Source organism: Phacochoerus africanus, chromosome 8 (genome assembly GCF_016906955.1).
Source record: "Phacochoerus africanus isolate WHEZ1 chromosome 8, ROS_Pafr_v1, whole genome shotgun sequence".
NCBI lineage: Eukaryota > Metazoa > Chordata > Mammalia > Artiodactyla > Suidae > Phacochoerus > Phacochoerus africanus.
In genome coordinates, this window is record NC_062551.1 from 111907552 (window position 1) to 111930069 (window position 22518).

Genomic DNA, 22518 nt, shown 5'->3' on the forward strand with positions numbered 1-22518 from the left:
ATGCTAGGATGTGATTTGCATACCACCTTCAGTGTAGTCTATTCCTGAGTCACTTGATGTTTCTCTTCTTGATGAGAAGATCCACAGTGGGTCCCTCTGATGCTCACCAGACACGGTGGCTATGCTAAGGGTTTCAATGGTGAACAGTGCAAGAACATATACACACTTTTATACTGTGGTTCTCAACACAGCTCTAGGACTTGGGATTTTTGCAACATTCAAAGCAGCCCAAGTAGAAAAGAAAAAGTTCAAACCAGTCACCAGATCCAAAATTAGCATTTTATTCAGAACGCTGGGGTCAGAGGTGTATCATTTATATTCTGGTACACAATACAGAGGCAAAGCTGTTGTCAGAAGTCTCTCCAGTTTAAAAGCTTTTTTTTTTCATTTTTTTTTTTAAAAACACACACTATAGTAGTGCCACCAGTGTCAGGCCACCCCTTTCATTTCTTGTCTTTCTTTTTTTTTTTTTGGTACAAATTATGTAAAACATTTGTGCTAAGAACTTTTCTCCCTCCCCAAACAAAAGAAAATTAAAAATAAAAAAAATTAAAAAATTAAAAATTGAGTATTCTAACTACAGCTCAATAATTGAATCAAATGTCACTTTGTTTTGTAAATACTTTATCCATAACGAAAGATATAAACATGCAAAAAACCTGAATCCATAGTCCAAATAATACATACACATGTTCTGAAGTTTTTGCACTTCTCCATAGACTATGCCAATAAAACATTATGTACACATACCATTTTTACAGTGAAGTGGAAAAAATACAGTAAATAAAAAAGTGTACATGGATTAAGACCAAAATGTGTCTAACATTCTAGTTTATGAAAAAATTCAATTTTGCTACAAATTGGTGATATGAAAACTCCCTTTATTTGCAACCAGCTGCGTAAGTTTTAAGATTTTAGTGAAAAAAAAAAAAACCTAAAGTCTAAAACTAGAAATAATATACATTTTCCAATCTCATGGTCTCATCCCCCAAGATAATAAAATTGCTCCATGAGTGGTTTGTTTGTCTGTTTAATTTCATATTTTAATAAAAGCAAATGCAATGTAACAAAAGCATGTTGAAGCATATCATGGTTTAACTTACTGCTCCCGCCACAAAATATTTTGTCTTTTACTTATCGTTTCAGAAATCAGTACCATTAAAGCCTTAAACATAAAACTAATTCCAATCTGAAAAAGGTACAAAAAGGCACATAAAATCCCAGTGCTTCTGTACTGTAAAATTCAAGTGTAACTGAGCTCAGTGTTTTTCCAAACAGCATTGGATCACTGATATTCCCTCTGAGCCCAAATTGGTTTGCAGCCTATGCCAAAGCCTCCAGCAAGCACTGTGCTAGTAGACTACAAAGTTAAAGCCTAGCTTCTGAATGCTTTTTTTGGGAATATCAGTTGAAATTGTTTGTACTTTTCCCAAAGCCAAGTTCACCCTGAAGTTCAGTCATCACCTCCACCGTACATGTCAGCGAGCTTCTTGAAACGTGGCCCCCAATCGTTCAGGTAGTCATAGTCCTGCTCACCTCCACTACTGGAGGAATTAAGGGAGCTCAAGGACCCAGCGGTAGAGCCACTGCCTTCATAGTCAAAGACTAGAAGGGAGTCATATGGCGGAGCTGTGGGATCATTGTCAGCAGCTTTAAGACCCTGCAGTTTGGAAGACAAGGAAAGGATGGAGAGAGGGTTACCATTTGCAAATCCACAAGCAGACATACGTGGTCCTATGGGATCAAACACTTGTTTGTAGGTTTCCACCTGCAGACCACCGCATTTTCAACCCAGAGAAATTGTGGTGATCACCATGTTTGAAAGTTAAACAAAAAAACAAACTGATATCTTTCCTCTGCAAACCCTGAGGAGTCCAGCTCAGCTGAGGCTGAAGTATACACCGGGACACAGTTAACCAGAGAATGCGTTGGACAGGTGGCAGAAATGAATGGCCACCTGCCTGCAGCTGGGAATGGAGGATCTTAGATGAAATCTGGAAATGCATCTTACCTTCATGTACTGGGCAAGACAAGTTTTGACTAATGATTGGTTGGTTAAGTTCCATGAAATAAGACGAAGGACTGTGAAATCAGGGGATATGTGGACTCTCATCTATCCAGAGTCAGAGTCAAAGGATTCTGCCAATGAACTGATTTAACAGGAATTACATGCAAGGCAAAGAGAGGGACACAGTTCCATACAGTCTTTGCCCTCTACAAGCTTACAGCCTAGCATCACAGGCATTACTGTAGTATGAACTAAGTGATAAATAAGTTACAAAACTATGAAGTCCAGGCAAAAATCAGGATGCTGAAAACAAAATTCAGACTAGTACTGAGAACCAGGAGTTCAAGGAGAAAGTGGCATTCTACTTGAAAAAATATTGAAGAATACCAAAGGAAGAGGGAAGACAGGACAGATGGGATTGCAATACAAGGAAAGTTACTCACTAAACCATTTCTGTTCTCAACAGAACACAGAATATGAAATTAATTGATAAATTGTGATCCAATATTATTGTTTAAGAATAGAGTGACTTCTAGCTCCCACAGTCCCTAGAAATGTCATGATCTGACACTGATACATACTATAGATATTGGGGAAGGAGATCCTGCCAATCTAAAATAACATGTACATACATGGTTCTTAAAAAGATTTGAGAATATAAAAACCAATGACATTATTACCTATAACTCTTGCAAAAAAAAATGCAAACTTACATATTTGCAACTAATTCCTAATTATGCTCTACAAAAGCATCACAGGTGCTTTAAAGAGATTTAAATCTATTTAAAGATTTAATACAATGTCTTTTTGGCATTTTTTCTAATTTTTTTCCAGTTCCTTTCGAGTAGTCCAGGATATACCAATGTTAGTCTCCAAACAATCATTCTCTTTCTCTATGATTGCTTTTTAAATGTTGGTGGGCTTATGATGGTCTCCTTATCCAAGACATAATATTAGAGCTATACCTTTAAGTCAGTCCTTCCAATCCACATGTATTTGTTGAGTATATATATATATGTAATATATATATATATTACATATATATGTAATATATAATATATATATATAGATGGTTGTTTTTTGTTTGTTTTTGCCATGCCCACAGCATGCAGAAGGTTCCCGGGCTGGGGCTCGAACCTGTGCCACAGCCATGACAATGCCAGATCCTTAACTCCCAAGGTCCCCAGGAACTCCTTGTGTGTGCTTTTTTTTTAAAAAAAAAAAATCAGTTTATGTTCAGGTATTCATTCTTCCAAGTTTACAGAGGAGGAAGTGGGAAAAGAGCATGACTATTAAGGCAAGAGTTAGCATGTGTAGCAGTTAAGAGGTCAGCCTCTGGGGTGACACCTCAGCTCAGTCCAGGACTAGCCGTGGGACCTCGGCTGAGTTCCACCAGCTTCATTGCCTCATCTGCAACTGTCATCACAGTTCATGATGAAGACACATTCATTATGAAGACAAACAGAATAAAGAGACCCAGGGGCTTACCACAGTGTCTGGCACTTGTTGGAGCTCAAGGAATATTAGTTCATTTATGTTTTGAACTTTTAAGTTTAGAGAAAAAAATTCTTCCTTTGGAATTTGAAAAAAGAGAAAGACATGTGAGGACACAACATTTTAGGAAACAAAAATGGCAGCCGCCTGACTTCAGTCAAAAACCAGAAAGAAAAAGTACACACTGCCACTCCCCCACCCCCGTGTCTGCCTCACCAACAATCCTAACCATTTAACTAAACACCACTTTACCTTTTCTCAGGTAGACTATTTATAACCCAGGAATGACTGTGTAACAAAAACAAATAGTCTTCCTCCAACTATGTGAATATTTAAATCATAATTTTAGATTGGATTTTATCATATTTATAGAAAAAGCTACAGGGCAATTCTGTTAAGATTGAGAACTGCAAACTGCAATTTCTTAAAATTCCTGACTCCTTTTTGTGGTGGCTTGTGTCACTGTCCTCCATGATTCACCATCCTTTCTCTGTGGGTGGATCACACGCCCGCAGCATCATAAGTGCCACCCTGGATCCAGTTTAAGTCCCCCTCCCATGGTCAGGCTTGGCCACAGGACTGGCAGCAGCCAATGAATGGAAGCCACGGTGTGGCCATGCCTTCCCCTCTCTGCTGGGAGAAGGGCCTGCTCCAGATGTGTTTTCCTTCTGCCTGGATCCTGAAACTCAGAAAATGTGAATCATGGTGTCAGCACCAAACTGGAACTTTGGCAAGGTGAAAACTAAGATGAACTCGAAAGGGTCCATGGCAGGCATCAAATGTGCCTGGACGCAATGGAGATGAAAGCAATGGCCTATGTTTACTGAGACTTGGCATAAATGCTAGAAGTTGTTTGGTCTTCACGGTGTGTTAAAGGGCCCAAGACCCTTCAGCAAACATCTAAGCCACCTAATCAAATCCCTTAAAACAAATACACACTGGTGATGATCTAGCTTCATACCAGTGAGTGTCTCAAAAGTATTTCTTTTATAAAAATTTTTAGCTACTGCTTTGATTTTTTTTTTATCATTCTGATAGTAGTCGAATCTACATTTTTCTCTATTTTTTTTTTCAAAAGAGGTTACGGCTATAAAACACATTAGAAGTCACCGGGCTACGCCAGAGCATCAAATACTGTCTCAGGTTTTCGTAATTGCAAAAGGGCAAAACCCACTGAACTTTTCAAGAATTCTTAGGCAAGCCATCTACCTAGGCTGAAGGTTAAGTATTTTAAGTCCCTTCCACTTGGAAAGCACTGAGTTTTATCTGAGAATAAAACATGACTTTTCTGGGTGAGGCATTATATAAATTCTGGGTCCTATTTTGGTAGTTCTAAAAAAAAGCATATAGTCAAGTCCTGAGAAACTGGCAGTGACAGGCAGGCGACGAGACCGAATGTACAGGAGAAATCAGGAGGCACATAACCTCTGGCCCCCCTCATGGGATTCCTTTGGTTACCCTTCCATGTGACATATGACACATGGTTGAAAAATTTGCAAATTAACTGCATGTGCTTCTATCTAGGTTTGACTAAATCTAGAAGAGTATGTGTCTGTGCCACCTTTCCTGGAGCGGCAGATCTTGAACTCTGGATAAATCTGAACTATGTTCTATGGTGAGGTGCCTCTGTAAAATCAAAGAGCTGGGGCTCTGACTGATTCTTGCTGAGCTTGTATTTATAGACTTCTGATCCTGTGCTTTTATGGGTGGAGACAGGCTTTTAAAGGGACTAGAAGAACCCACACTCTTCAGTGAGGGGACACAAGCGGGATGTAAGAGGGAACAAGTCCTATTGATTCCCTTACAATCTGTCTTTACTGTCTCAAATCCACTGCCTTCGTTCAGGTTGTCATGACATCCTGCCTGGACCACAGCGAAAGCCTAACTAACTGGTCTGCCTGTTCCCAGGACCGTTCTTGCTTCTTACTTAAAAACTACTATTGGTATCTCTCTCAGACCTTAATTTGATGTCACCTCCCTCACTCCAAGTAAAACTTTCTGATTGCCATCACCTTGAGCAGTGTTCCCAAAATAAGGAAGGAATCCTCCTTGGGGTTTTTGTTTTTTTTTTTAATTGGTGCACAGGCACTTTAAAACAATTATTTTTATAAAGTTTAAAAATTGATGAAAAGTTTAAGGAAATAATAGATGACGTTTGCCAACATGGAAAAAACTAGCAGGTGTTACTCAAACGCCTGATGCCTGATGTCAGGATAACCTCTGGTGATGTAACTTACAGGGTTACTTACAGAATGAAGTTAAAACCCTTTGAGGAGCATTCAATGAATCTAGACAATTGTCACAACTCTTCTCAATTCCAGCAACCATAACTGAATTATTCACTAAATTATTCGTCAAAATCCTGCCAAATCTAAAAAAATCATGTTCTTGTGTATCTCCATGTCATTTACATATTCATTTCCTGCTAGCTGAAATGGATTCCCCTTTGTTTGACATGCCCCATCTTTTTTTTTTAATCATTTGATTCATTTCCATCCATCCATCCATCCATTGTTAAAAGCCCATTTAAAAAAGTCACTTCTGTTGCATGGAATTTTTTCCTCAACCAGGACTGAGAGTAAGTCTCGTGGCCCCTTTACCTTTATTGCTATTTTTGGTTACACTAGATCGTGACATTTCTTTCTGCAAAGGAGGTTTTGTATTCATTTCATGTCTTGCTGTCCAAGACACTGTCTGACATCCAGCAGGTATTCTAGATGGTAACTCTGTACTGTTGTCCTGGGCTTTGTTTTTTCACCTCAGCCACCTTGTTCATGTGTATATTTACACCTTTCAGGAAAAGCTAAGGTTTAGGTTGAAAAATCTGTGGACATAAAAGTATACCATGATTACTTGACAGTGGAATTCTGTGACTTATCAAAGCCAACATGACTGTGTCCCTTTCTCGGAAATTCATTTAAACGAAGCGTTTTTTGGAAAGAGAGGTTTTATTTGTTTTATTTACAATAAGGCACTGTGAATAATGATAGTTTACAATGAAACGTTCTGAGATAGAAAGTTTGTACTCCTGAAGTGTAACTTGTAATGATAATATGATACTGATGATAACTTACCAACAGTATACCAAGTACTTTATATAGATGGTAGTATTTAATCCTCACTGTAATCTTAAAAGGAGGGTCTAATATTATCCCCATTTTATAAATATGAAAACTAGAAACCCAAGATGTTAAATCCAAGGCCCCTGACCTTGTACAAGGTTAACAGAGCTATTAAGTGAGGCACCTGGATTTGCACTCCTTTGAGAATAGACAGATATTTTTAAAAGAACATACTAAATTTAATTAATAGGAGAAAAAAAGGCAAAAATTTTTTATCTTAGTCATTTTAAACAGGTTATTCTGGAAGCACCTTCTCTAAGTTTTTAAATGCTATTAATCAAAAGTCAGTCTTTTAACAGAACTATGTCTGCCCTTGATTTTTATATTTCTGAGATAAAGAAATACACAGGATTAGTAAAGTGATTGGAGGTATGCTAATACCTACTGTTGGGCTGAGTTTAAATTACTTTGTTTCAACTTTTCACCCTCTGAAGGTTTTGTTTAAAAACCTTGAAATAGAATGAAATTCTGTGGTTGAAATTCAAAAATGTGTGAGTTGTTTTACTCTACCTACCAATCTGGAAATGTTACCATTTTTGAGATGCATTATTCAAATAAACAAACTAGAAAATGTTCTTATGAGCTTACCTATTCCTTACATCTACAAAAAACACCCCAATTATAATCAGCACTATATTCTTCTTGCTGTGGAAAATTCAGGACGATGCTAAATCAAATAAAACCTGGAGATAAAGAAATTTGTTTGTACTTGAAACATATTTATAAAATGTACTTGAGCTCTTTCTAGTTGCCTTCAAATGTTTTAAAACTTTACACGTATTTGTTTTTATCCATTGAACAAGTCTTGGATGGAGGAATCTATGGAGTGAGTTTTTCTCTGATTTAAGCCTTCTGATGGTTTGGACCCTTTGAACTTTGCCTCAGACCTGACCATCACAGCCCTGGACTCTCTTTTTAACTGTTTTCTGTGACTTAGACTCCTTAAACTTTCTTCCTATGTCCAAAAGATTTAGGGTCCCCCTTTCTCTTCCATATTCCTCTATCTTACAATTACATTCACTTTCAAGGACTCAGTAGCGCTCTGGGGAATGATTTCCAAATTCAATCCTTTTGTCCCTTCCTATGTCACCAAGCCAATGTGCTGTGTCCCCTAGGGCCCCCAGGGATACACCTTTTCCCCTGAACCACGGAGGGGCCGAAGCCATGAGGGGAGGCAGAAGGCAAGCCTGGGATAAGAGTAATGAAGAGAGGTGAGTTCTAGGTACCATGGGATGGCACCCACCCAGACTCTGAGTGCCTGACCCTTCATGGGCTGGTAAAGACTTAACTAATAACTAGGAAGAGGGCAAAGGACATCCTATGCAGGAAGAACAGCACGGTAACAGGCACTGGCATGGAATTACAAGCTGAGAGAGGAACTATATAAGTACAGGTCTCTGCTGCTGGTCTGCAGGATGAAGGTGGAGGAGGGGCCTGAGATGATGAAGCTAAAGCTGAATGATGAATGCCAAATAAGAACCAGATCCGACGGGCATCCTGTGCCTGGCAAAGTAAGAGCTCAGATACTGGAATGTCTGTCTGATACAAAGCTCGTGCTAGCAACAGGGCAGGGAACTCACACAAAAAGAACCCATGTCTATTGTCTTCTCGCCATACCACTGGCAAAGGATGTACACACAGCAGATATTCCATAGTTATTTGCTGAACGAATGACCCTAAACCAAGTTCAAGATAATCTTCACATTTCTAACAAATGAAGGCAATTTTCAAATCATGAAGGGATGGTATTCTAGAAATTAACATGCAAGTCAGTCATTTGGAACAAACTTTTTCATATGTGTAGTCACACCTGTTTGTTATGACCTCCAGCCACTTTTTACACTGCGGACCTGTGCACTGTTAGGGAAAGGAGATTCCCAAAGGGAAATTCCTACTGTAACTCTACCTATTATGGCATTAGAAAGGTTGGGTAACTGAACCTTAGTAACTAAATACACTCCTCTCTCTATTGAAGAGAATCCAGTCGTGCTAAAAAAAAAACCAAACAAACAAAACAAAAAACAAAACCCATAGACTTGAACACAAGGTTCACGCAAACACACAACTTAGAACAACCAATATCCTCACTTTCGGAAGGTAACTAGCACCAGGAAGAATGAAAGGCTGGACTTGGGCCCAAGTGCATCCCAGTCAAATGCAGATGGGTGGTACTCATGTTTCATGCCCTACACAACTGCCACAGTCCCTGAATTCCTTAAAACAACAAAATCTAAGAGCTGGACAGCACAAGAGGTTATACAAAGAAGAAAGGCAAGTGGCCTCAACCCAGAGAGAACATACATGCTCACAAAGGAGAGAGAAAGACTAACAGTGACACCCCATGGTGAGGGCGATGACCAAGGAAGTATCTTCGTAACCCTTCCCAGAGGTATCAAAAGGGCTTCACAGAGAAGGGGGAGTCTGAGCTGAATCTGAAGGCTACAGGGTATCCTACTGATGGTCAAGAAGGGAGGGCTTTGCAGCAGTTAAGTCATAGTGAAGCCTGTGATGCCTCTGAGGAACCACAAACAGTTCAGGAGGCTGTAGCATAGGAAGGCAATGTGGTGGGGAAAGAGGGCGGGACTGGATTACAAAGAGCCTTAGAAATGACACTAGGGGAGTTCCCGTCGTGGTGCAGCGGAAACAAATCCCAGTAGGAACCATGAGGTTGTGGGTTCGACCCCTGGCCTTGCTCCGTGGGTTGAGGATCCGGCGTTGCTGTGAGCTGTGCTGTAGGTCGCAGACTCGGCTTGAATCTGGCGTTGCTGTGGCTCTGGCGTAGGCCGGTGGCTACAGCCCCGATTAGAGCCCTAACCTGGGAACCTCCACATGCTGCAGGTGTGGCCCTAAAAAGACAAAGAGAAAAAAATAAGGAAAAAGAAATGACACTAGCACTTAGTGCTTGAACTTTATCCTGAGAACAGAAGAGTGCCATGGGTGGAATGGAATCCCACAGAACAGTGAGTGACACTCCAGGGACTGGTGGACACATTCAGGTTATTTGTTGAGTGACACTGAAGCCAGAATTCTTGCTTTAAAATAAAGTCCAGTGCCCACACTGACATTTTCAGATTCACTCTAAAGATGTGTACATTCATACACTACAATGTTATTCAATCATAAAAAGAATGAGATAATGCCGTTTGCAGCCACATGCATGGACCTAGAAATTATCACACTGGGTGAAGGAAGTCAGACAAAGACAAATATATAATATCACTTACATGTGGAATCTAATAAGAAATGATACAAAATGACTTACTTATAAAAAAGAAACAAACTCACAGATTTCAAAACCAGTCTCATGGTTACCACAGGTGAAACCACTGGGGAGAGACAACTGGGAGGGTGGGAATAACATATACAAACTCCTGTATAAAAAAGATGACTCATGAGAACCTACTGTAGAGCACAGGAAAGTCTACTCAATAGTCTGTAATAATCTACATGGGAAAAAAAGAATGGATATGTTTAAATGTGTGACTGATTCACTTTGTTGTACACCTGAAGCTAACACATCTGAAGTCAGCTACACTTCAACAAAATTAAATTTAAAAAAGCCACCCCAAACAAAAAAACACAAAAGATTTGCTCTATCTCGAAACCCGACAACCACAGGAGTAAGTAAACAATTTCTCATAATGACAAAAGCTAAATTAAAGTAAAATCATTAGGTACTCTTACCTAATGATTTAAAAAAAAACCTCGTATGTACACACACACACACACACACACACACACACACACATATTCATTCCTGCTAATTCCCCTAACCAGGCGTATATATAAATAAGCTGGAAAAGTCAGGGCATATTTTTGTACATGAAAGAGTTACTGGCACTCTGCTTTTAAATCTTGTCTATTACAAATTAACCTATTACTTGTTTTATGGAAGTGAATAGATATGTTCCAAAAGCTGCTTGTATTTCAGGAAGAAATAGTCAGTCATGAGTATCTAGAGATAAGCTAATTTAGGTTCAAAACGTTTCCTACAAACTATAGGAGCATCTAAAAATGTAAGGTAGACTGATTAGACATAATATCCGACTACTTCAAGGAAGCCCAGGAACTGAGTCTTATCAGCGTGTGACTGAAGGCATTACACAACAGATGCTTTCCACTTTGTGAGGTGCTGAGACCAATTCTGATCTTGGAGATACTGAGTGGGAGGATATGGCCAGAGAACAAGAGTTCTGCCATATATTCACAATCATTATCAGTAGGTATCACTGTCTTCTACCAACAATAAATTTTCAAAAGGAGAATTGCAGTAAAACTGTAGACGTGATCAAAAGAAGCAGCATAAATCATTTTACTTCAAAACTTAAGGATTAAATGGAGCAGAACTCTTGGTCAGTAATGAAATAAAAGAATGCCATAATAATTTTGACAGTGAAAATCATATCTGTTATATTCAATAGAGAATTAGCTGCCTCTTACAAAAGCTCTTAAAACTCCTCAACTAGACAAGTATTTAAATCACTTACATAATATTTAATTTAGCTGCTCTTCCTGCTAATCTCATTTGATGGAACTCTCTAGATGTTGGGTAGGCACTAAATGCTCACCATTTGTGGGATTCAAAGGGTACAGTGTGAGCAAAGTGAAAGTGAACTATAACTACCTGTCTCAGTGCTAATGAATGAAGTGAGAATACACCCTAAGATTGTTAGCCTATTTATTACTTGTAATCCAGGGAAAATCCTGTTGGTGGGAGTGTGACTAATATTGATAATATATATGGATGTCATTTACAAATGCACAATACGAATCAACAGATCTCTTTTGGGTTAATCAAAGCCATCTCATCTGTCCTCTGTTACTGAAGCCACATTTGCTTTTGCACAAAGACGAGTTAAGAAGAAAAACTGTGGCGTTCCCGTTGTGGCTCACTGGTAACAAACAGTACCTAGTATCCGCTCAGATGTGGGTTTGATCCCTGGCCTCGATCAGTGGGTTAAGGATCTGGTGTTGCCCTGAGCTGTGGTGAAGGTTGCAGATGTGGCTCAGATCCTGCATTGCTGAGGCTGTGCTATAGGGTGGCAGCTGCTGCTACGATTCAACCCCTAGCCTGGGAACTTCCATTTACTGCAGGTGTGGCCCTGAAAAGCAAAGAGAAAAATTGTGTTTTAGTGAACTACACAGCTATACTGCAAACCAGCTGTGGTTCCCACAGTGCCATTAGCATAAAATAGACACCATTATAAAGAAAGTGAGTCTCTCTCCACACCTCATTAATGAAGTCCCCGATGTCCCCAGGGTGAGGGGCTGCAGATCGAACCGGGTACTGGGGCTCGGCATGGATGGGTCTCTCATCCAACCGTCGGATTCCAACAGGCTTGATGGCATCTGGTTCCACAGTATCAGGCTGCTGGAGCTGGCTCAAGTCATAGTCCTGCAAAAGACAGAATCAAAACCCCATGGGAGATGGGCACACAGATAGAAAATGACAACCCTTTTAAAACACTCATACCCAGAAAGCACAGAGATGAATGAAATTTAACATAATGGAAAAGTTGCCACTACGAGTTTTCCATGTTATGATTAAATATTTCTTTCACGCAGCTCTTTCCTCTGTGTTTTTCATTTCTACAGTCTGTGTGCCATCTGCTTTCCGACGTTCCTCCTCAGTTTCCAATGGAAAACAGCAGTAAGATAAGGTTTCACTATAAAATGACTAAAAAATCGACTAGGAAATATAATTATACCACAAAAGCAAAAGTACTAACTTAATGTTGATGGGGTTCAGGATACCCTACCCCAAAATATTGCACCTTGACATATTAAATATATGAATCTAGGAGTTCCCATTGTGGCTCGGTGGGTTAAGGACCTGATGCTGACTCTGTGAGGATGCAGGTTTGATCCCTGGACTCTCAGTGGGTTAAGGATCCAGTGTTGCCGAAAGCTGCTGCACAGGCTGCAGCTGCAGTTTCCATCTGACCCCAGGCCTGGGAACTTCCATGTGCCACAGGTGGTGCCATGAAAAAAAAAAAAAATCTGAAGCTGAAGCAATTCTTTTAAAAAATGTCAGAAAAAGGAAAATCACTCTGACTCCCCCCACCTCATCCTTCTTCTCTGAAGCAGGTCGTAAACCTCCCATGTGAAAGGTACCCTCCTTGCCTCAGGGGAGAGGAACTCCTCCCTCATCACCAGAGACTAGCCTTTGGGACCTAGTCCTCTGCACAAACCAACCGTGTTAAACTAACCCTTTTCTTCCTAGTTACTTCTTCACCATTTACTATTCCCAGCCCAAACTCTTGCCCTTGTTAGTTCTTCACAAGTGTATTGTTTCTTTGCCTAAAAGGTATAAGGAGTTCCCGTCGTGGCTCAGTGGTTAACAAATCCGACTAGGAACCATGAGGTTGTGGGTTCAATCCCTGGCCTTGCTCAGTGGGTTAAGGATCCGTAAGCTGTGGTGTGGGTTGCTATGGCTCTGGCATAGGCTGGTGGCTGCAGTCTGATTAGACCCCTGGCCTGGGAACCTCCATATGCCGCGGGAGCGGCCCTAGAAAAGGAAAAAAGACAAAAAATAAAATAAAATAAAATAAAATAAAATAAAATAAAATAAAATAAAAGGTATAAACTCTTCCAGCTTTGGTCACTTCCTCTGAGTTTCATTGTCTTGGGAAGGCTCCCAGGTATAGGTAAAAGACCGACCAAATGAGTATGCTTCTCTCCTGTTCAATCCGTCTTTGCTGGTTTAATTTTTAGACCCAGCCAAGGACCCTAGGAGGGTGGAGAAAAACTTTCTCCTCCCTTACCATGTTATACTCCTGTCATATTAAACAAATAAACAAGCAGAAAACCACAAACTGATGAGAGTGTATTTTCCTGTATTTAAAGGAAGGTATCCGTTCATCAAGCTTTCAAAACCCACTTCACTCCCCTCCTCCCTTCAATGGTCTAGATTCTGCAAACTACGGTTTGTGGGCCCAGCCTCATCTGTGGCCTATTTTTCTCAAAGAATGGCTTTTTCATTTTTGAAAGGATTATTTTAAGTAACAATAACAATAAAGAATAAGATGCTACTGAGACTGTATGTGGCCCCAAAGGCCTTCCTATCCAGTCCTTTCCAGAAAAAGTTTGCCAACCTCTGGCCCAGAGGTGCAAGGCCCATCTGAAGCAGTCCTGGGGGGATGTCTTGGAAATACAGCCTGTCCACCTTGAGAGGCGAGTAGAACTTGGGAAGAAGGAAGCTCTGGACATTGGTTGGACCCTCAAAATTATTTTCAGCTTTAGCATCAGCCAGCTGGACAGGAATGTACAAAGACACTAACTATAATGTGGACATGCATCAAAATTTTAGGTTTGGGCAAATACTTTGTAGTTTTCAAACCTCTAAATTCTGGTGATATAAAATGTCACATTCTCAGCTTAACCAAAATTCTCTAATTCACTGTTGATATTTACAGAAAGTACAGATTTTCCGGGTACTCTTTTTAGTTCAGGCTTCATCTCTGTCTAAAATCAGCTCAAAACTGTTTACAGTATCTCTATGGTGGTTTTGATTCCTTCAACGCTTACATATGTACCATGTTTTCTGGCAATGCTTAGATGCTTTACATATGTTTGCTCATTTAATGCTCTGAACAACCCTGTGTGATATTAAGTTGTATTATCCTTATTTAAGAATGGAGGAAACCGAGCCTCAAATAACCCAAGTCACTCATCGATGGCTTCAGATTTACTGAGACACAGAGCAGGGCTCTGACTTCGAGTGGATGAGCTTCCAAGGCCTCGCTCTTTGCAGAATCCTAAGCCAAGTCTGCACTACCAGGCTGGATTCCCAGAGAATGAAGTAGATGGATGAGGAAGAAGGGACAAGTGTGTGAGGAATGATTTAAACAACAAAGGAGACAAAGGAGAGACCAGTCACTGACATTTAACCCGCTAGGTACCAGGCGCTCTACTGGCCTCTTGGGGAGTGTCTTCTCACCGATACTTTCTTACAACCCCCTGAAAAACACTTATCTTTTTAGATGAAGAAGCAGACTCAGAAAGGTTGAGTAACTGGCCCCAGGTATTCGACCGAGATGGGAATCAAAACCAAGTGTGTCTGACTTCAAAATGTCGATCTAAAACCAAGCTCTGTTGGTTGAGACGCCTTCATTCTGATGACCCCTCCCCGAACCAACTCCTGACCAAGAGCTTCAACTAACCTTGTGGGTGAAAAGCTCCTCCTCTGAGGGATAGACAAGGCGATATGGGACAGAAGACAGAGTAGGACCAGCCCAGAGTGGGATGTAAACTTGGAACATTGCCAAGTAGAAAACACTCCCAGAGGAAAGGAGCGTGTTAGGCGTGAACCTTGAAGGACAGGTGGGCTTGGGAGAAAGGACCTTTTTATGGGAACTAACAGCACAAGCAAAGGCCTGACTGAGGATGCTGTCTCTTCTCATCTGGGTAGAGTATTTCAAAGCACCCATACGAAATGTGGGTGAAAACACTTGGATCTCTCACACACGTGCTCCATTATAAATTTTATAGAATTTACGAGTCAGAGAATATCTTAAAGCAGAGGCGTACGATGATATAACAGATGTGAAAGCCTTTGAAATGTTAAAATATGATGCAAAATAAAAAGGGGGATTCATTTGGAATGAATGCAAATGAAAAGCACGTTTTCCTAGGCTGCGTTTAATTGCATAACTACCAAGCTTAATAGAGTGGGGTGAACCGCGAGTGAGCGTGTCTTCTGACAATGATGGAAGCTTTTTGTATAAAGCAGAAAACAGATTGTTAAGTATCGGGATGCTGACAGTTAATAAATATTTTTACGCCGAGGGTGTAAAATGCTTTATTAGAAAGTCTGATACAAAAATAACATATAGACATTGGGTGCATTCCTTTAAACTAACAAATATCAGAAAAGGAATGTAAAAAAACCAGTATCTTTAAAAGTCACACCTCCAAAAATAAAATTCTTAGGAATAAACCTGACTAAGGAGGTGAAAGACTTATACGCTGAGAACTATAAAACATTAGTAAAGGAAACAGAAGACGACTTAAATAAATGTAAAGATATCCAGTGTTCTTGGATTGGCAAGTTAATATTGTTAAAACAGCCATATTATCCAAAGCAATCTACAGACCTAATGCAATCCCTATCAAATTACCTATATAACATTTTTCACAGAACTTGAACAAATAATCCTAAAATTTACATGGAGCTATAAAAGACCAAGAATTGCCAAAGCAATCCTGAAGAAAAAGAACAAAGCATGAGGCACGCCACTCCCAGACTTCAGACAACACTAAAAAGTACACTACATCCGAAGGTTACAAGCAGAAATGCATTTTGTTTGGTTGATAGTGTTTACAATTTTTTCTAAAAAGCTGTCAACATACAGATGTTGGGGTATCGCACCTGAGAACAGGAAGATCTGGCATAAAACCAGGCTTAAATTGTGACACAGCCATTTGTTACAGTGGAGAGCATCTCTCGCCTTCAGACAAGGATGGCATTTCCACCTGGCTCACTTCACCGATTAGTGTACACGTATAATAGCATGTTCATTCACAGGCTCTTGTTTTTTTTCCAAAGCCCATTCCTGCTGCCTTAGAAACCAGAGCAGGAAGAGCCTTAGAATGTAGTCTTTTCCATCATCAGTATGTCAGACCCATAGAAAGTGCTCTAAACATGTGTTGAATCAAGGTCTCAGTGATGATATTCTTGGCACTTGTGCACAAGAGCAACCCATTCAGGAACGGTGCCTTGGATCCCAAGATATGCCAAGGCAGTAATTCACAATGGGGAGGAAGGGAAGGACCTCGGGTCACATCGCTGGGATGCACTGCCATGGTTGAGTGCCCCTCAGAACGGTGCCAACGTGTCATGTTCCTCAGATACAATGGTAACTAAAAAAGAGGCACAAAACCACTGATGGACAGGAAACTAGAATCTGGGTTAAAACACATGGCTTAACTTTTCCTTGTGATGGTTTTCTCTTGTCTACTGTAAATATGGGGTATAAAAATCCAGGGGTGGTACAAAGTGGGCAGAAGTGTCCTCAGGTCACAGGGATGGGTATTTCTATCCACATCCATCTGTGCTATACGGCAGGATCCTCCCCTGAGGGTCCAATTTAAAGCCTTTTGATAAGGGGTCACTCAATATGAACCTCCTAAATTATACATCTTTACAATCCCATGATACTTTACTTAAGCACACAAATTACAACATGTAGGATGAGAATTATAAAGAGAATTACAGAGACCAAGAACATTTTGAAGGTCCCTGGGTTCATGGCCTTACTTCTGAAGATTATAAAGAATAAAGAAACAACCCCAGAAGAAATTTTTATTTGGTTCCTAGAACTCTGTAGAGAAAAAAGTGGACCTGAAAATATGATTGTCAACCTTTACAATGTTAACTTCTCAGAGCAATCTGGTTTTCAAACGATGGCCACAGAAAATCTTATTTTAACTAATGTTTGGAATCTGTGTTACTTGGCAGCAATCATTAGAAGCAGACACGGGATTAGGGCTTTTAGAACATTCACACTGCAAGTAACTGAACATACATTTTTTTTCAACGATGATTTAAGTTTTGGGAGAGTTAGCAAGAAGTGAGTCAGCAGCTAATAACTCCGGTTCTGCCTTTTCTTACCAAATTCCACTGATGTGCAATGATTTATAACTGGTTCAGAAAAGGATACCACGGATCGACCTCAAGGCATTTTTGGGTTATGTTTAAATAAAATAAAATGCTGCATCAATATAACATGAAATTCTGGAATCCCAGGCAAAAATTTTGGAAAGCTCCATGGCTGGTAGAGCTACAGAATCCTGTGATTACATCTGCTTTGGCGAGTGATGAAAACATTCATTTACTGTTTTACAAGCATCTCAAAAGAGCCTACTGGGTGACTGATGCCATTTTCAGCTGGGAGACTATGAAAGAAGAAACCAAATCTTTACCAGGTACCCATCACCTGTCAGGAGTTACATTACATGCTTCCTCACGTGGTATCTCAAACACTCCAAGCAAAAATCCTTCCAAAAGGGTGTTGTCCCATCCCACTGATTACTACAACTGGGAGCGGTTAATGATTGGTCCAAGATGATGGACTCAGTTAAACAGTGTGAAAGGAGAAAACAGAGACCACCAGAGCAAGCAAAAAACAAGTAAAAAAGCTGTATCTTCTTGCCTGGGCCAGTGAGGAAATGGGCAGAATAGCATGCCAAGGAAGGGGGGAGAGAAGAGGCTTTCAGTGCTAGAAGGGGAATTCGAGGTGGTTATGCTAACGGGGCGCTGGGATCCAGGGCTCTGGTCTGTACGCGGTTGGTTAAACACTCACTGACTCTTAGAAAGGCGTCTTCACAGGGACAAGGAGAGCAGACTTGTGGTTGCCAAGGGGGGAGGGGGTCTGGGGCAGGATGGAGAGTGGGAGTCTGGGGTTAGCAGAGGTAAGCTATTGCACACAGAGGGGATAAACAAGGTCCTACTGTACAGTACAGAGAACTATATGCAATGTCCTATGATACACCATAGTGGAAAAGAATATATATAAGCAAATATATATATGTTAAACACATATATGTTAAAAAAAAGAAAGGAATCTTCACTTGGGTCCAATAACATTCTGGCACATGGGGGGTGGCGCTCGAAGTTCCTGGTCCTTTATCAGCCTCCTCCCTCAACACCTAAGGATGCAATGCAAGAGCCAGTTTTGTCATCTCCCAGTCCAGGGCTGGTAGACGTGGAAAACGTTCCTTTTATAGCAGCAAAAGTAAGTAACTTTCAAATTCCCATACAGATAAGGTAAACATTTTTTAAACATTTCAAGACTGACTGAGAGCATTCCCGTCGTGGCGCAGTGGTTAACGAATCTGACTAGGAACCATGAGGTTTCGGGTTCGATCCCTGGCCTTGCTCAGTGGGATAAGGATCCGGCGTTGCCATGAGCTGTGGTGTAGGTGACAGATGCAACTTGGATCCCGCATTACTGTGGCTGTGGCGTAGGCCGGTGGCTAAAGCTCTGATTAGACCCCCCAGCCTGGGAACCTCCATATGCCGCTGGTGCAGCCCTAGAAAAGACAAAAAATAAAAAAAAAATTTTAATGGAAAAAAAAAGACTAAGAGAAATAAAAATACTAATTTGAAAGTAAATGGACACAATTCTGAAGGAAAAAATGAGGTACCCGGAAAAAGGGCTGAATGTGGCAGAGGCAAGAAACTCTTCAGACACAAAAAGGAAAAGGAAGTTGGAAAAGAGAACATTATTATCTCACCCTAGATCGCTGCGGGCATTAAAATAATTGAATAAAATAGTGATAAGGTGTCAACACAGTACCGCACAACTGCTGACAAGGAAGTCGAACACCCTTGCGAGCATCACATCACAACCTGGTCTTCTTTCCCAGTGGGATAACGATCTACACAGGGGGACTGATGTGGAAAACGAAGTGGATTCCATGGATTATTAAAGCCACATCAGAAGTTCTGCTAAGAGCTTCTCTGGTTTGAATCATAAACCTGATAGCGATAAAAGAACCTGGAGACAATATACAGATGAAGGTCCCTCTTCCTCTGGTTCATCTCACCGGAGAGCATGTTTTCCATTCCCCACAAAGGAAGGGAACCGAGTCTCTACTGAACGCAGTCATTGCTTCCATGGTTTACTGTTCATGCACAGTTTTGTAGAAAATTCCTTTAAAATTGTTTTCAGAATTCGAACACACCAAAGGCTCACTCTTCTGGGCAGAACTGTGGGTCTGCTTCAGAAACAGGCGCTACTGAAATTTTAATCACAACTTATTTCCCACTGTAAAATGATGGCATGTTCTTTTGGGAACAAAAACAGCAGATATAATTCATTTTGATTTGATTCAACACCTCCTTTCTGAAGAGTCTCTTGAGTCAATTACTTGGTTGCTGACCTCATAGAGCATTTAGTCTAGTGTCATTTAAAGATAAGGGAAACTGGAGTTCCCGTCGTGGCACAGTGGTTAATGAATCCGACTAGGAACCATGAGGTTGTAGGTTCGATCCCTGCCCTTGCTCAGTGGGTTAACGATCCGGCGTTGCCGTGAGCTGTGGTGTAGGTTGCAGACACGGCTCGGATCCTGCGTTGCTGTGGCTCTGGCGTAGGCCGGTGGCTACAGCTCCGATTCGACCCCTAGCCTGGGAACCTCCATATGCCATGGGAACGGCCCAAGAAATAGCAAAAAAAAAAGACAAAAAAAAAGATAAGGGAAACAACAATAGATAAAACTATCACAAAAAACATGGAAAGGGAAGGTGTAAAAAGCAGCTGTGAAAGAGGTGCTTCTGCAAGAAAGGAGGATGTGGCTACACAGAGCTTTATATCTAAAGTAGAATAAAGGGCTTCAGAAAGTTGATACTTCTTCCGAAGTTTGAGATTTTTTATCTTTTTTGGGGGTTTTTTTTTTTTGGTCTTTTTAGGGCCACACCCACGGCATATGAAAGTCCTCAGGCTAGGGGTTGAATCAGAACTTTGGCTGCCAGGCTACACCACAGACACAGCAATGTGGGATCCGAGCTGCATCTGCAACCTACACCACAGCTCACGGCAATGGTGGATCCTTTAACCCACAGAGCAGGTCCAGGGATGGAACCCATGTCCGCATGGATACTAGTCAGGTTTGTTACCACTGAACCACGATGGGAACTGCCAAGGTTTTTTATCTTAATATCAGTAATTTCCCATTCTTTCCATATAATTCAGGTAAGCTCTCTAAACATGGGCAGAGCTTCCTGACCCTTTCATGCACTGTGTGTCTGGGAAGACAAAAGACATAGCTTTCCAATTGCAGCTGCAGCAACACATTCTCACCCCAAGCTCCAACTTCTCCTTACATAAAAATGTCACCACTCTGATAAGGTCAAAGTCATTCTATCTTAGCACGACCTATTATTCTATCTTGGCGGAAACCTAAAAATAAACTAATGGCAATATTTGGTTGGGAACATGGTGACAGGGCATCAAAATTCCTTCACTAGTTTATGTCACACCATTTTGGAATTTATCCCAAAGAGATACATTCTTTAAGATAAATGTACACATGGAGTTCCCATTGCGGCTCAGTGGTTAACGAACCCGACTAGTATCCATGAGGACGCAGGTTGGATCCCTGGCCTTGCTCAGTGGGTTAAGGATCCGGCATTGCTGTGACTGTCATGTAGGTTGCAGATGTGGCTGGGATCCTGTGTTGTTGTGACTGTGGCGTAGGCTGGCAGCTACAGCTCTGATTCGACCTCTACCCTGGGAACCTCCATATGCCACGGGTATGGCTCTAAAAAAAAAAAGATAAATGTACACATGAAATCAATACAGAAAAGGGAGCATTGGGAGTTCCCATCATGGCTCAGTGGTTAATGAATCCGACTAGGAACCATGAGGTTGTAGGTTCGATCCCTGGCCTTGATCAGTGGGTTGAGGATCCGGCGTTGCTGTGAGCTGTGGTTTAGGTCACAGACGCAGCTCAGATCCCGCGTTTCTGTGGCTGTGGCGTGGGCCAGCAGCTGCAGCTCCGATTAGACCCCTTGCCTGGGAACCTCCACATGCCGCGGGTGCGGCCCTAGAAAAGACAGAAAAAAAAAAAATTGCATTCTGAAATCAGAGCACCTGGATTCAAATCTAACTAGGTGACCTTGGGCGGATTACATAAATTTCCGGTGCTATCCTTCAGAGTATGCAACCTTTGGGCAAAAAAGTGAATGAAGACATAATAATGGAAAAAGTCTATAGCAGGGATCAACTTTTTCCTGTAAGGGCCAGAAAGTACATATTTTTAAGCCTTTGGAGCCATAGATTCTCTGTCAAAATACCTCAACTCTGCTGTTGCCATCAACTACCCATAAACTACGGGCATGGCACAAGGCCATGTCCCCATACAGCTTTATTTATAAAAATAAGCACTTGGTAGATCTGGCCAGCTGGTAGAACTTTGGCATGTATCACTCAGTATCTTAGATTTTGTTTTTGGTGGTTTTTTTTTTTGAGTACTGGTAATGCATACTTGGCATACCAATCTTTATCACATTATCGGATATCAGTAAGTTTCTATTCTTCTAAAACTAAATGTAATAAATTTATAATCAGTCAGGGAGAATGACTATTACAGTGAATTACATAAAAGACTGGGTTCTTTTACTTGAAGTGATTGGGAGAGCAAATAAAAAGTCATGTGCAAATCAAGCACACATTAAAAATACGAATGCCCACGAGGGAACGGGGACTGACTAATTGAGAACATACGTTGTCTGTAGCCTACCAACTGAGTCACCTGGCCATAAGGGTTTTTGAGAACAGCATGAAGAAGGGATGACAATGTGTTAACCCAATTCCTGGGGAAACTTTCCTCTTGTGAAATCAGTGTCACTCATTCGATAACTAATAGATACCTGTGTGTGCTGGTGGGGAGACCTGGATAAATAATTTGGGAACATATTTAACAGAGTGAGCTTCAGCCAACAGTGAAAACGTTGAAAGTGGTCTCCATAGCTATGTCCAGAGTCAGCCATCTGTTAGTGTGCTTATAAAGCAGAATGATTTTTTAAAGCAATTATTTCCAAGAATCAAATATACCTGCTTCATTCTCCGCTTGGGTCAGAGGGTCCGGCTTGGATGCCCACACTGGGGGGGTGGCTCCTGAGACTGGGGGGAAATCTATATAGACCATCTTGGCTCAAGCAGAGATCCCTGGACTCAGGGAAGTGGCTGGTTTGGTTTCCAGGGGCTTTCTTGTACCTGTGCCCCATCCTTCTGTCTAGGCATCCAGCCTGGATTTTAGATTTTAGTTCTATTGCCCAACTGTATTCTCAGATCTTTTAATAAACTTGGCTGCGCAAATTGTTTCTCCGGATTCTACGTTTGTCAATGTCAAAATGCGCTCAATTCTGCAAGCCGTGCTTAATGAATTAAT

At 41.0% G+C, this 22518-nt stretch overlaps 1 protein-coding gene across 1 annotated transcript in view; it reads right to left on the minus strand.

Annotated features, from left to right (window-relative positions):
• Window positions 1–265: 265 nt before the first annotated feature.
• CDH2 (cadherin 2) overlaps window positions 266–22518 on the minus strand; it is a 235457-nt gene continuing 213204 nt past the window's right edge. The window contains exons 15-16 of the mRNA XM_047794018.1: window positions 11855–12019; window positions 266–1660 (exon numbers count right to left, since the gene is read on the minus strand). Of these exons, the coding sequence (XP_047649974.1) occupies window positions 1454–1660; window positions 11855–12019 (372 nt within the window). The 3' untranslated portion in view covers window positions 266–1453. The remainder of the gene's footprint in view (window positions 1661–11854; window positions 12020–22518) is intronic.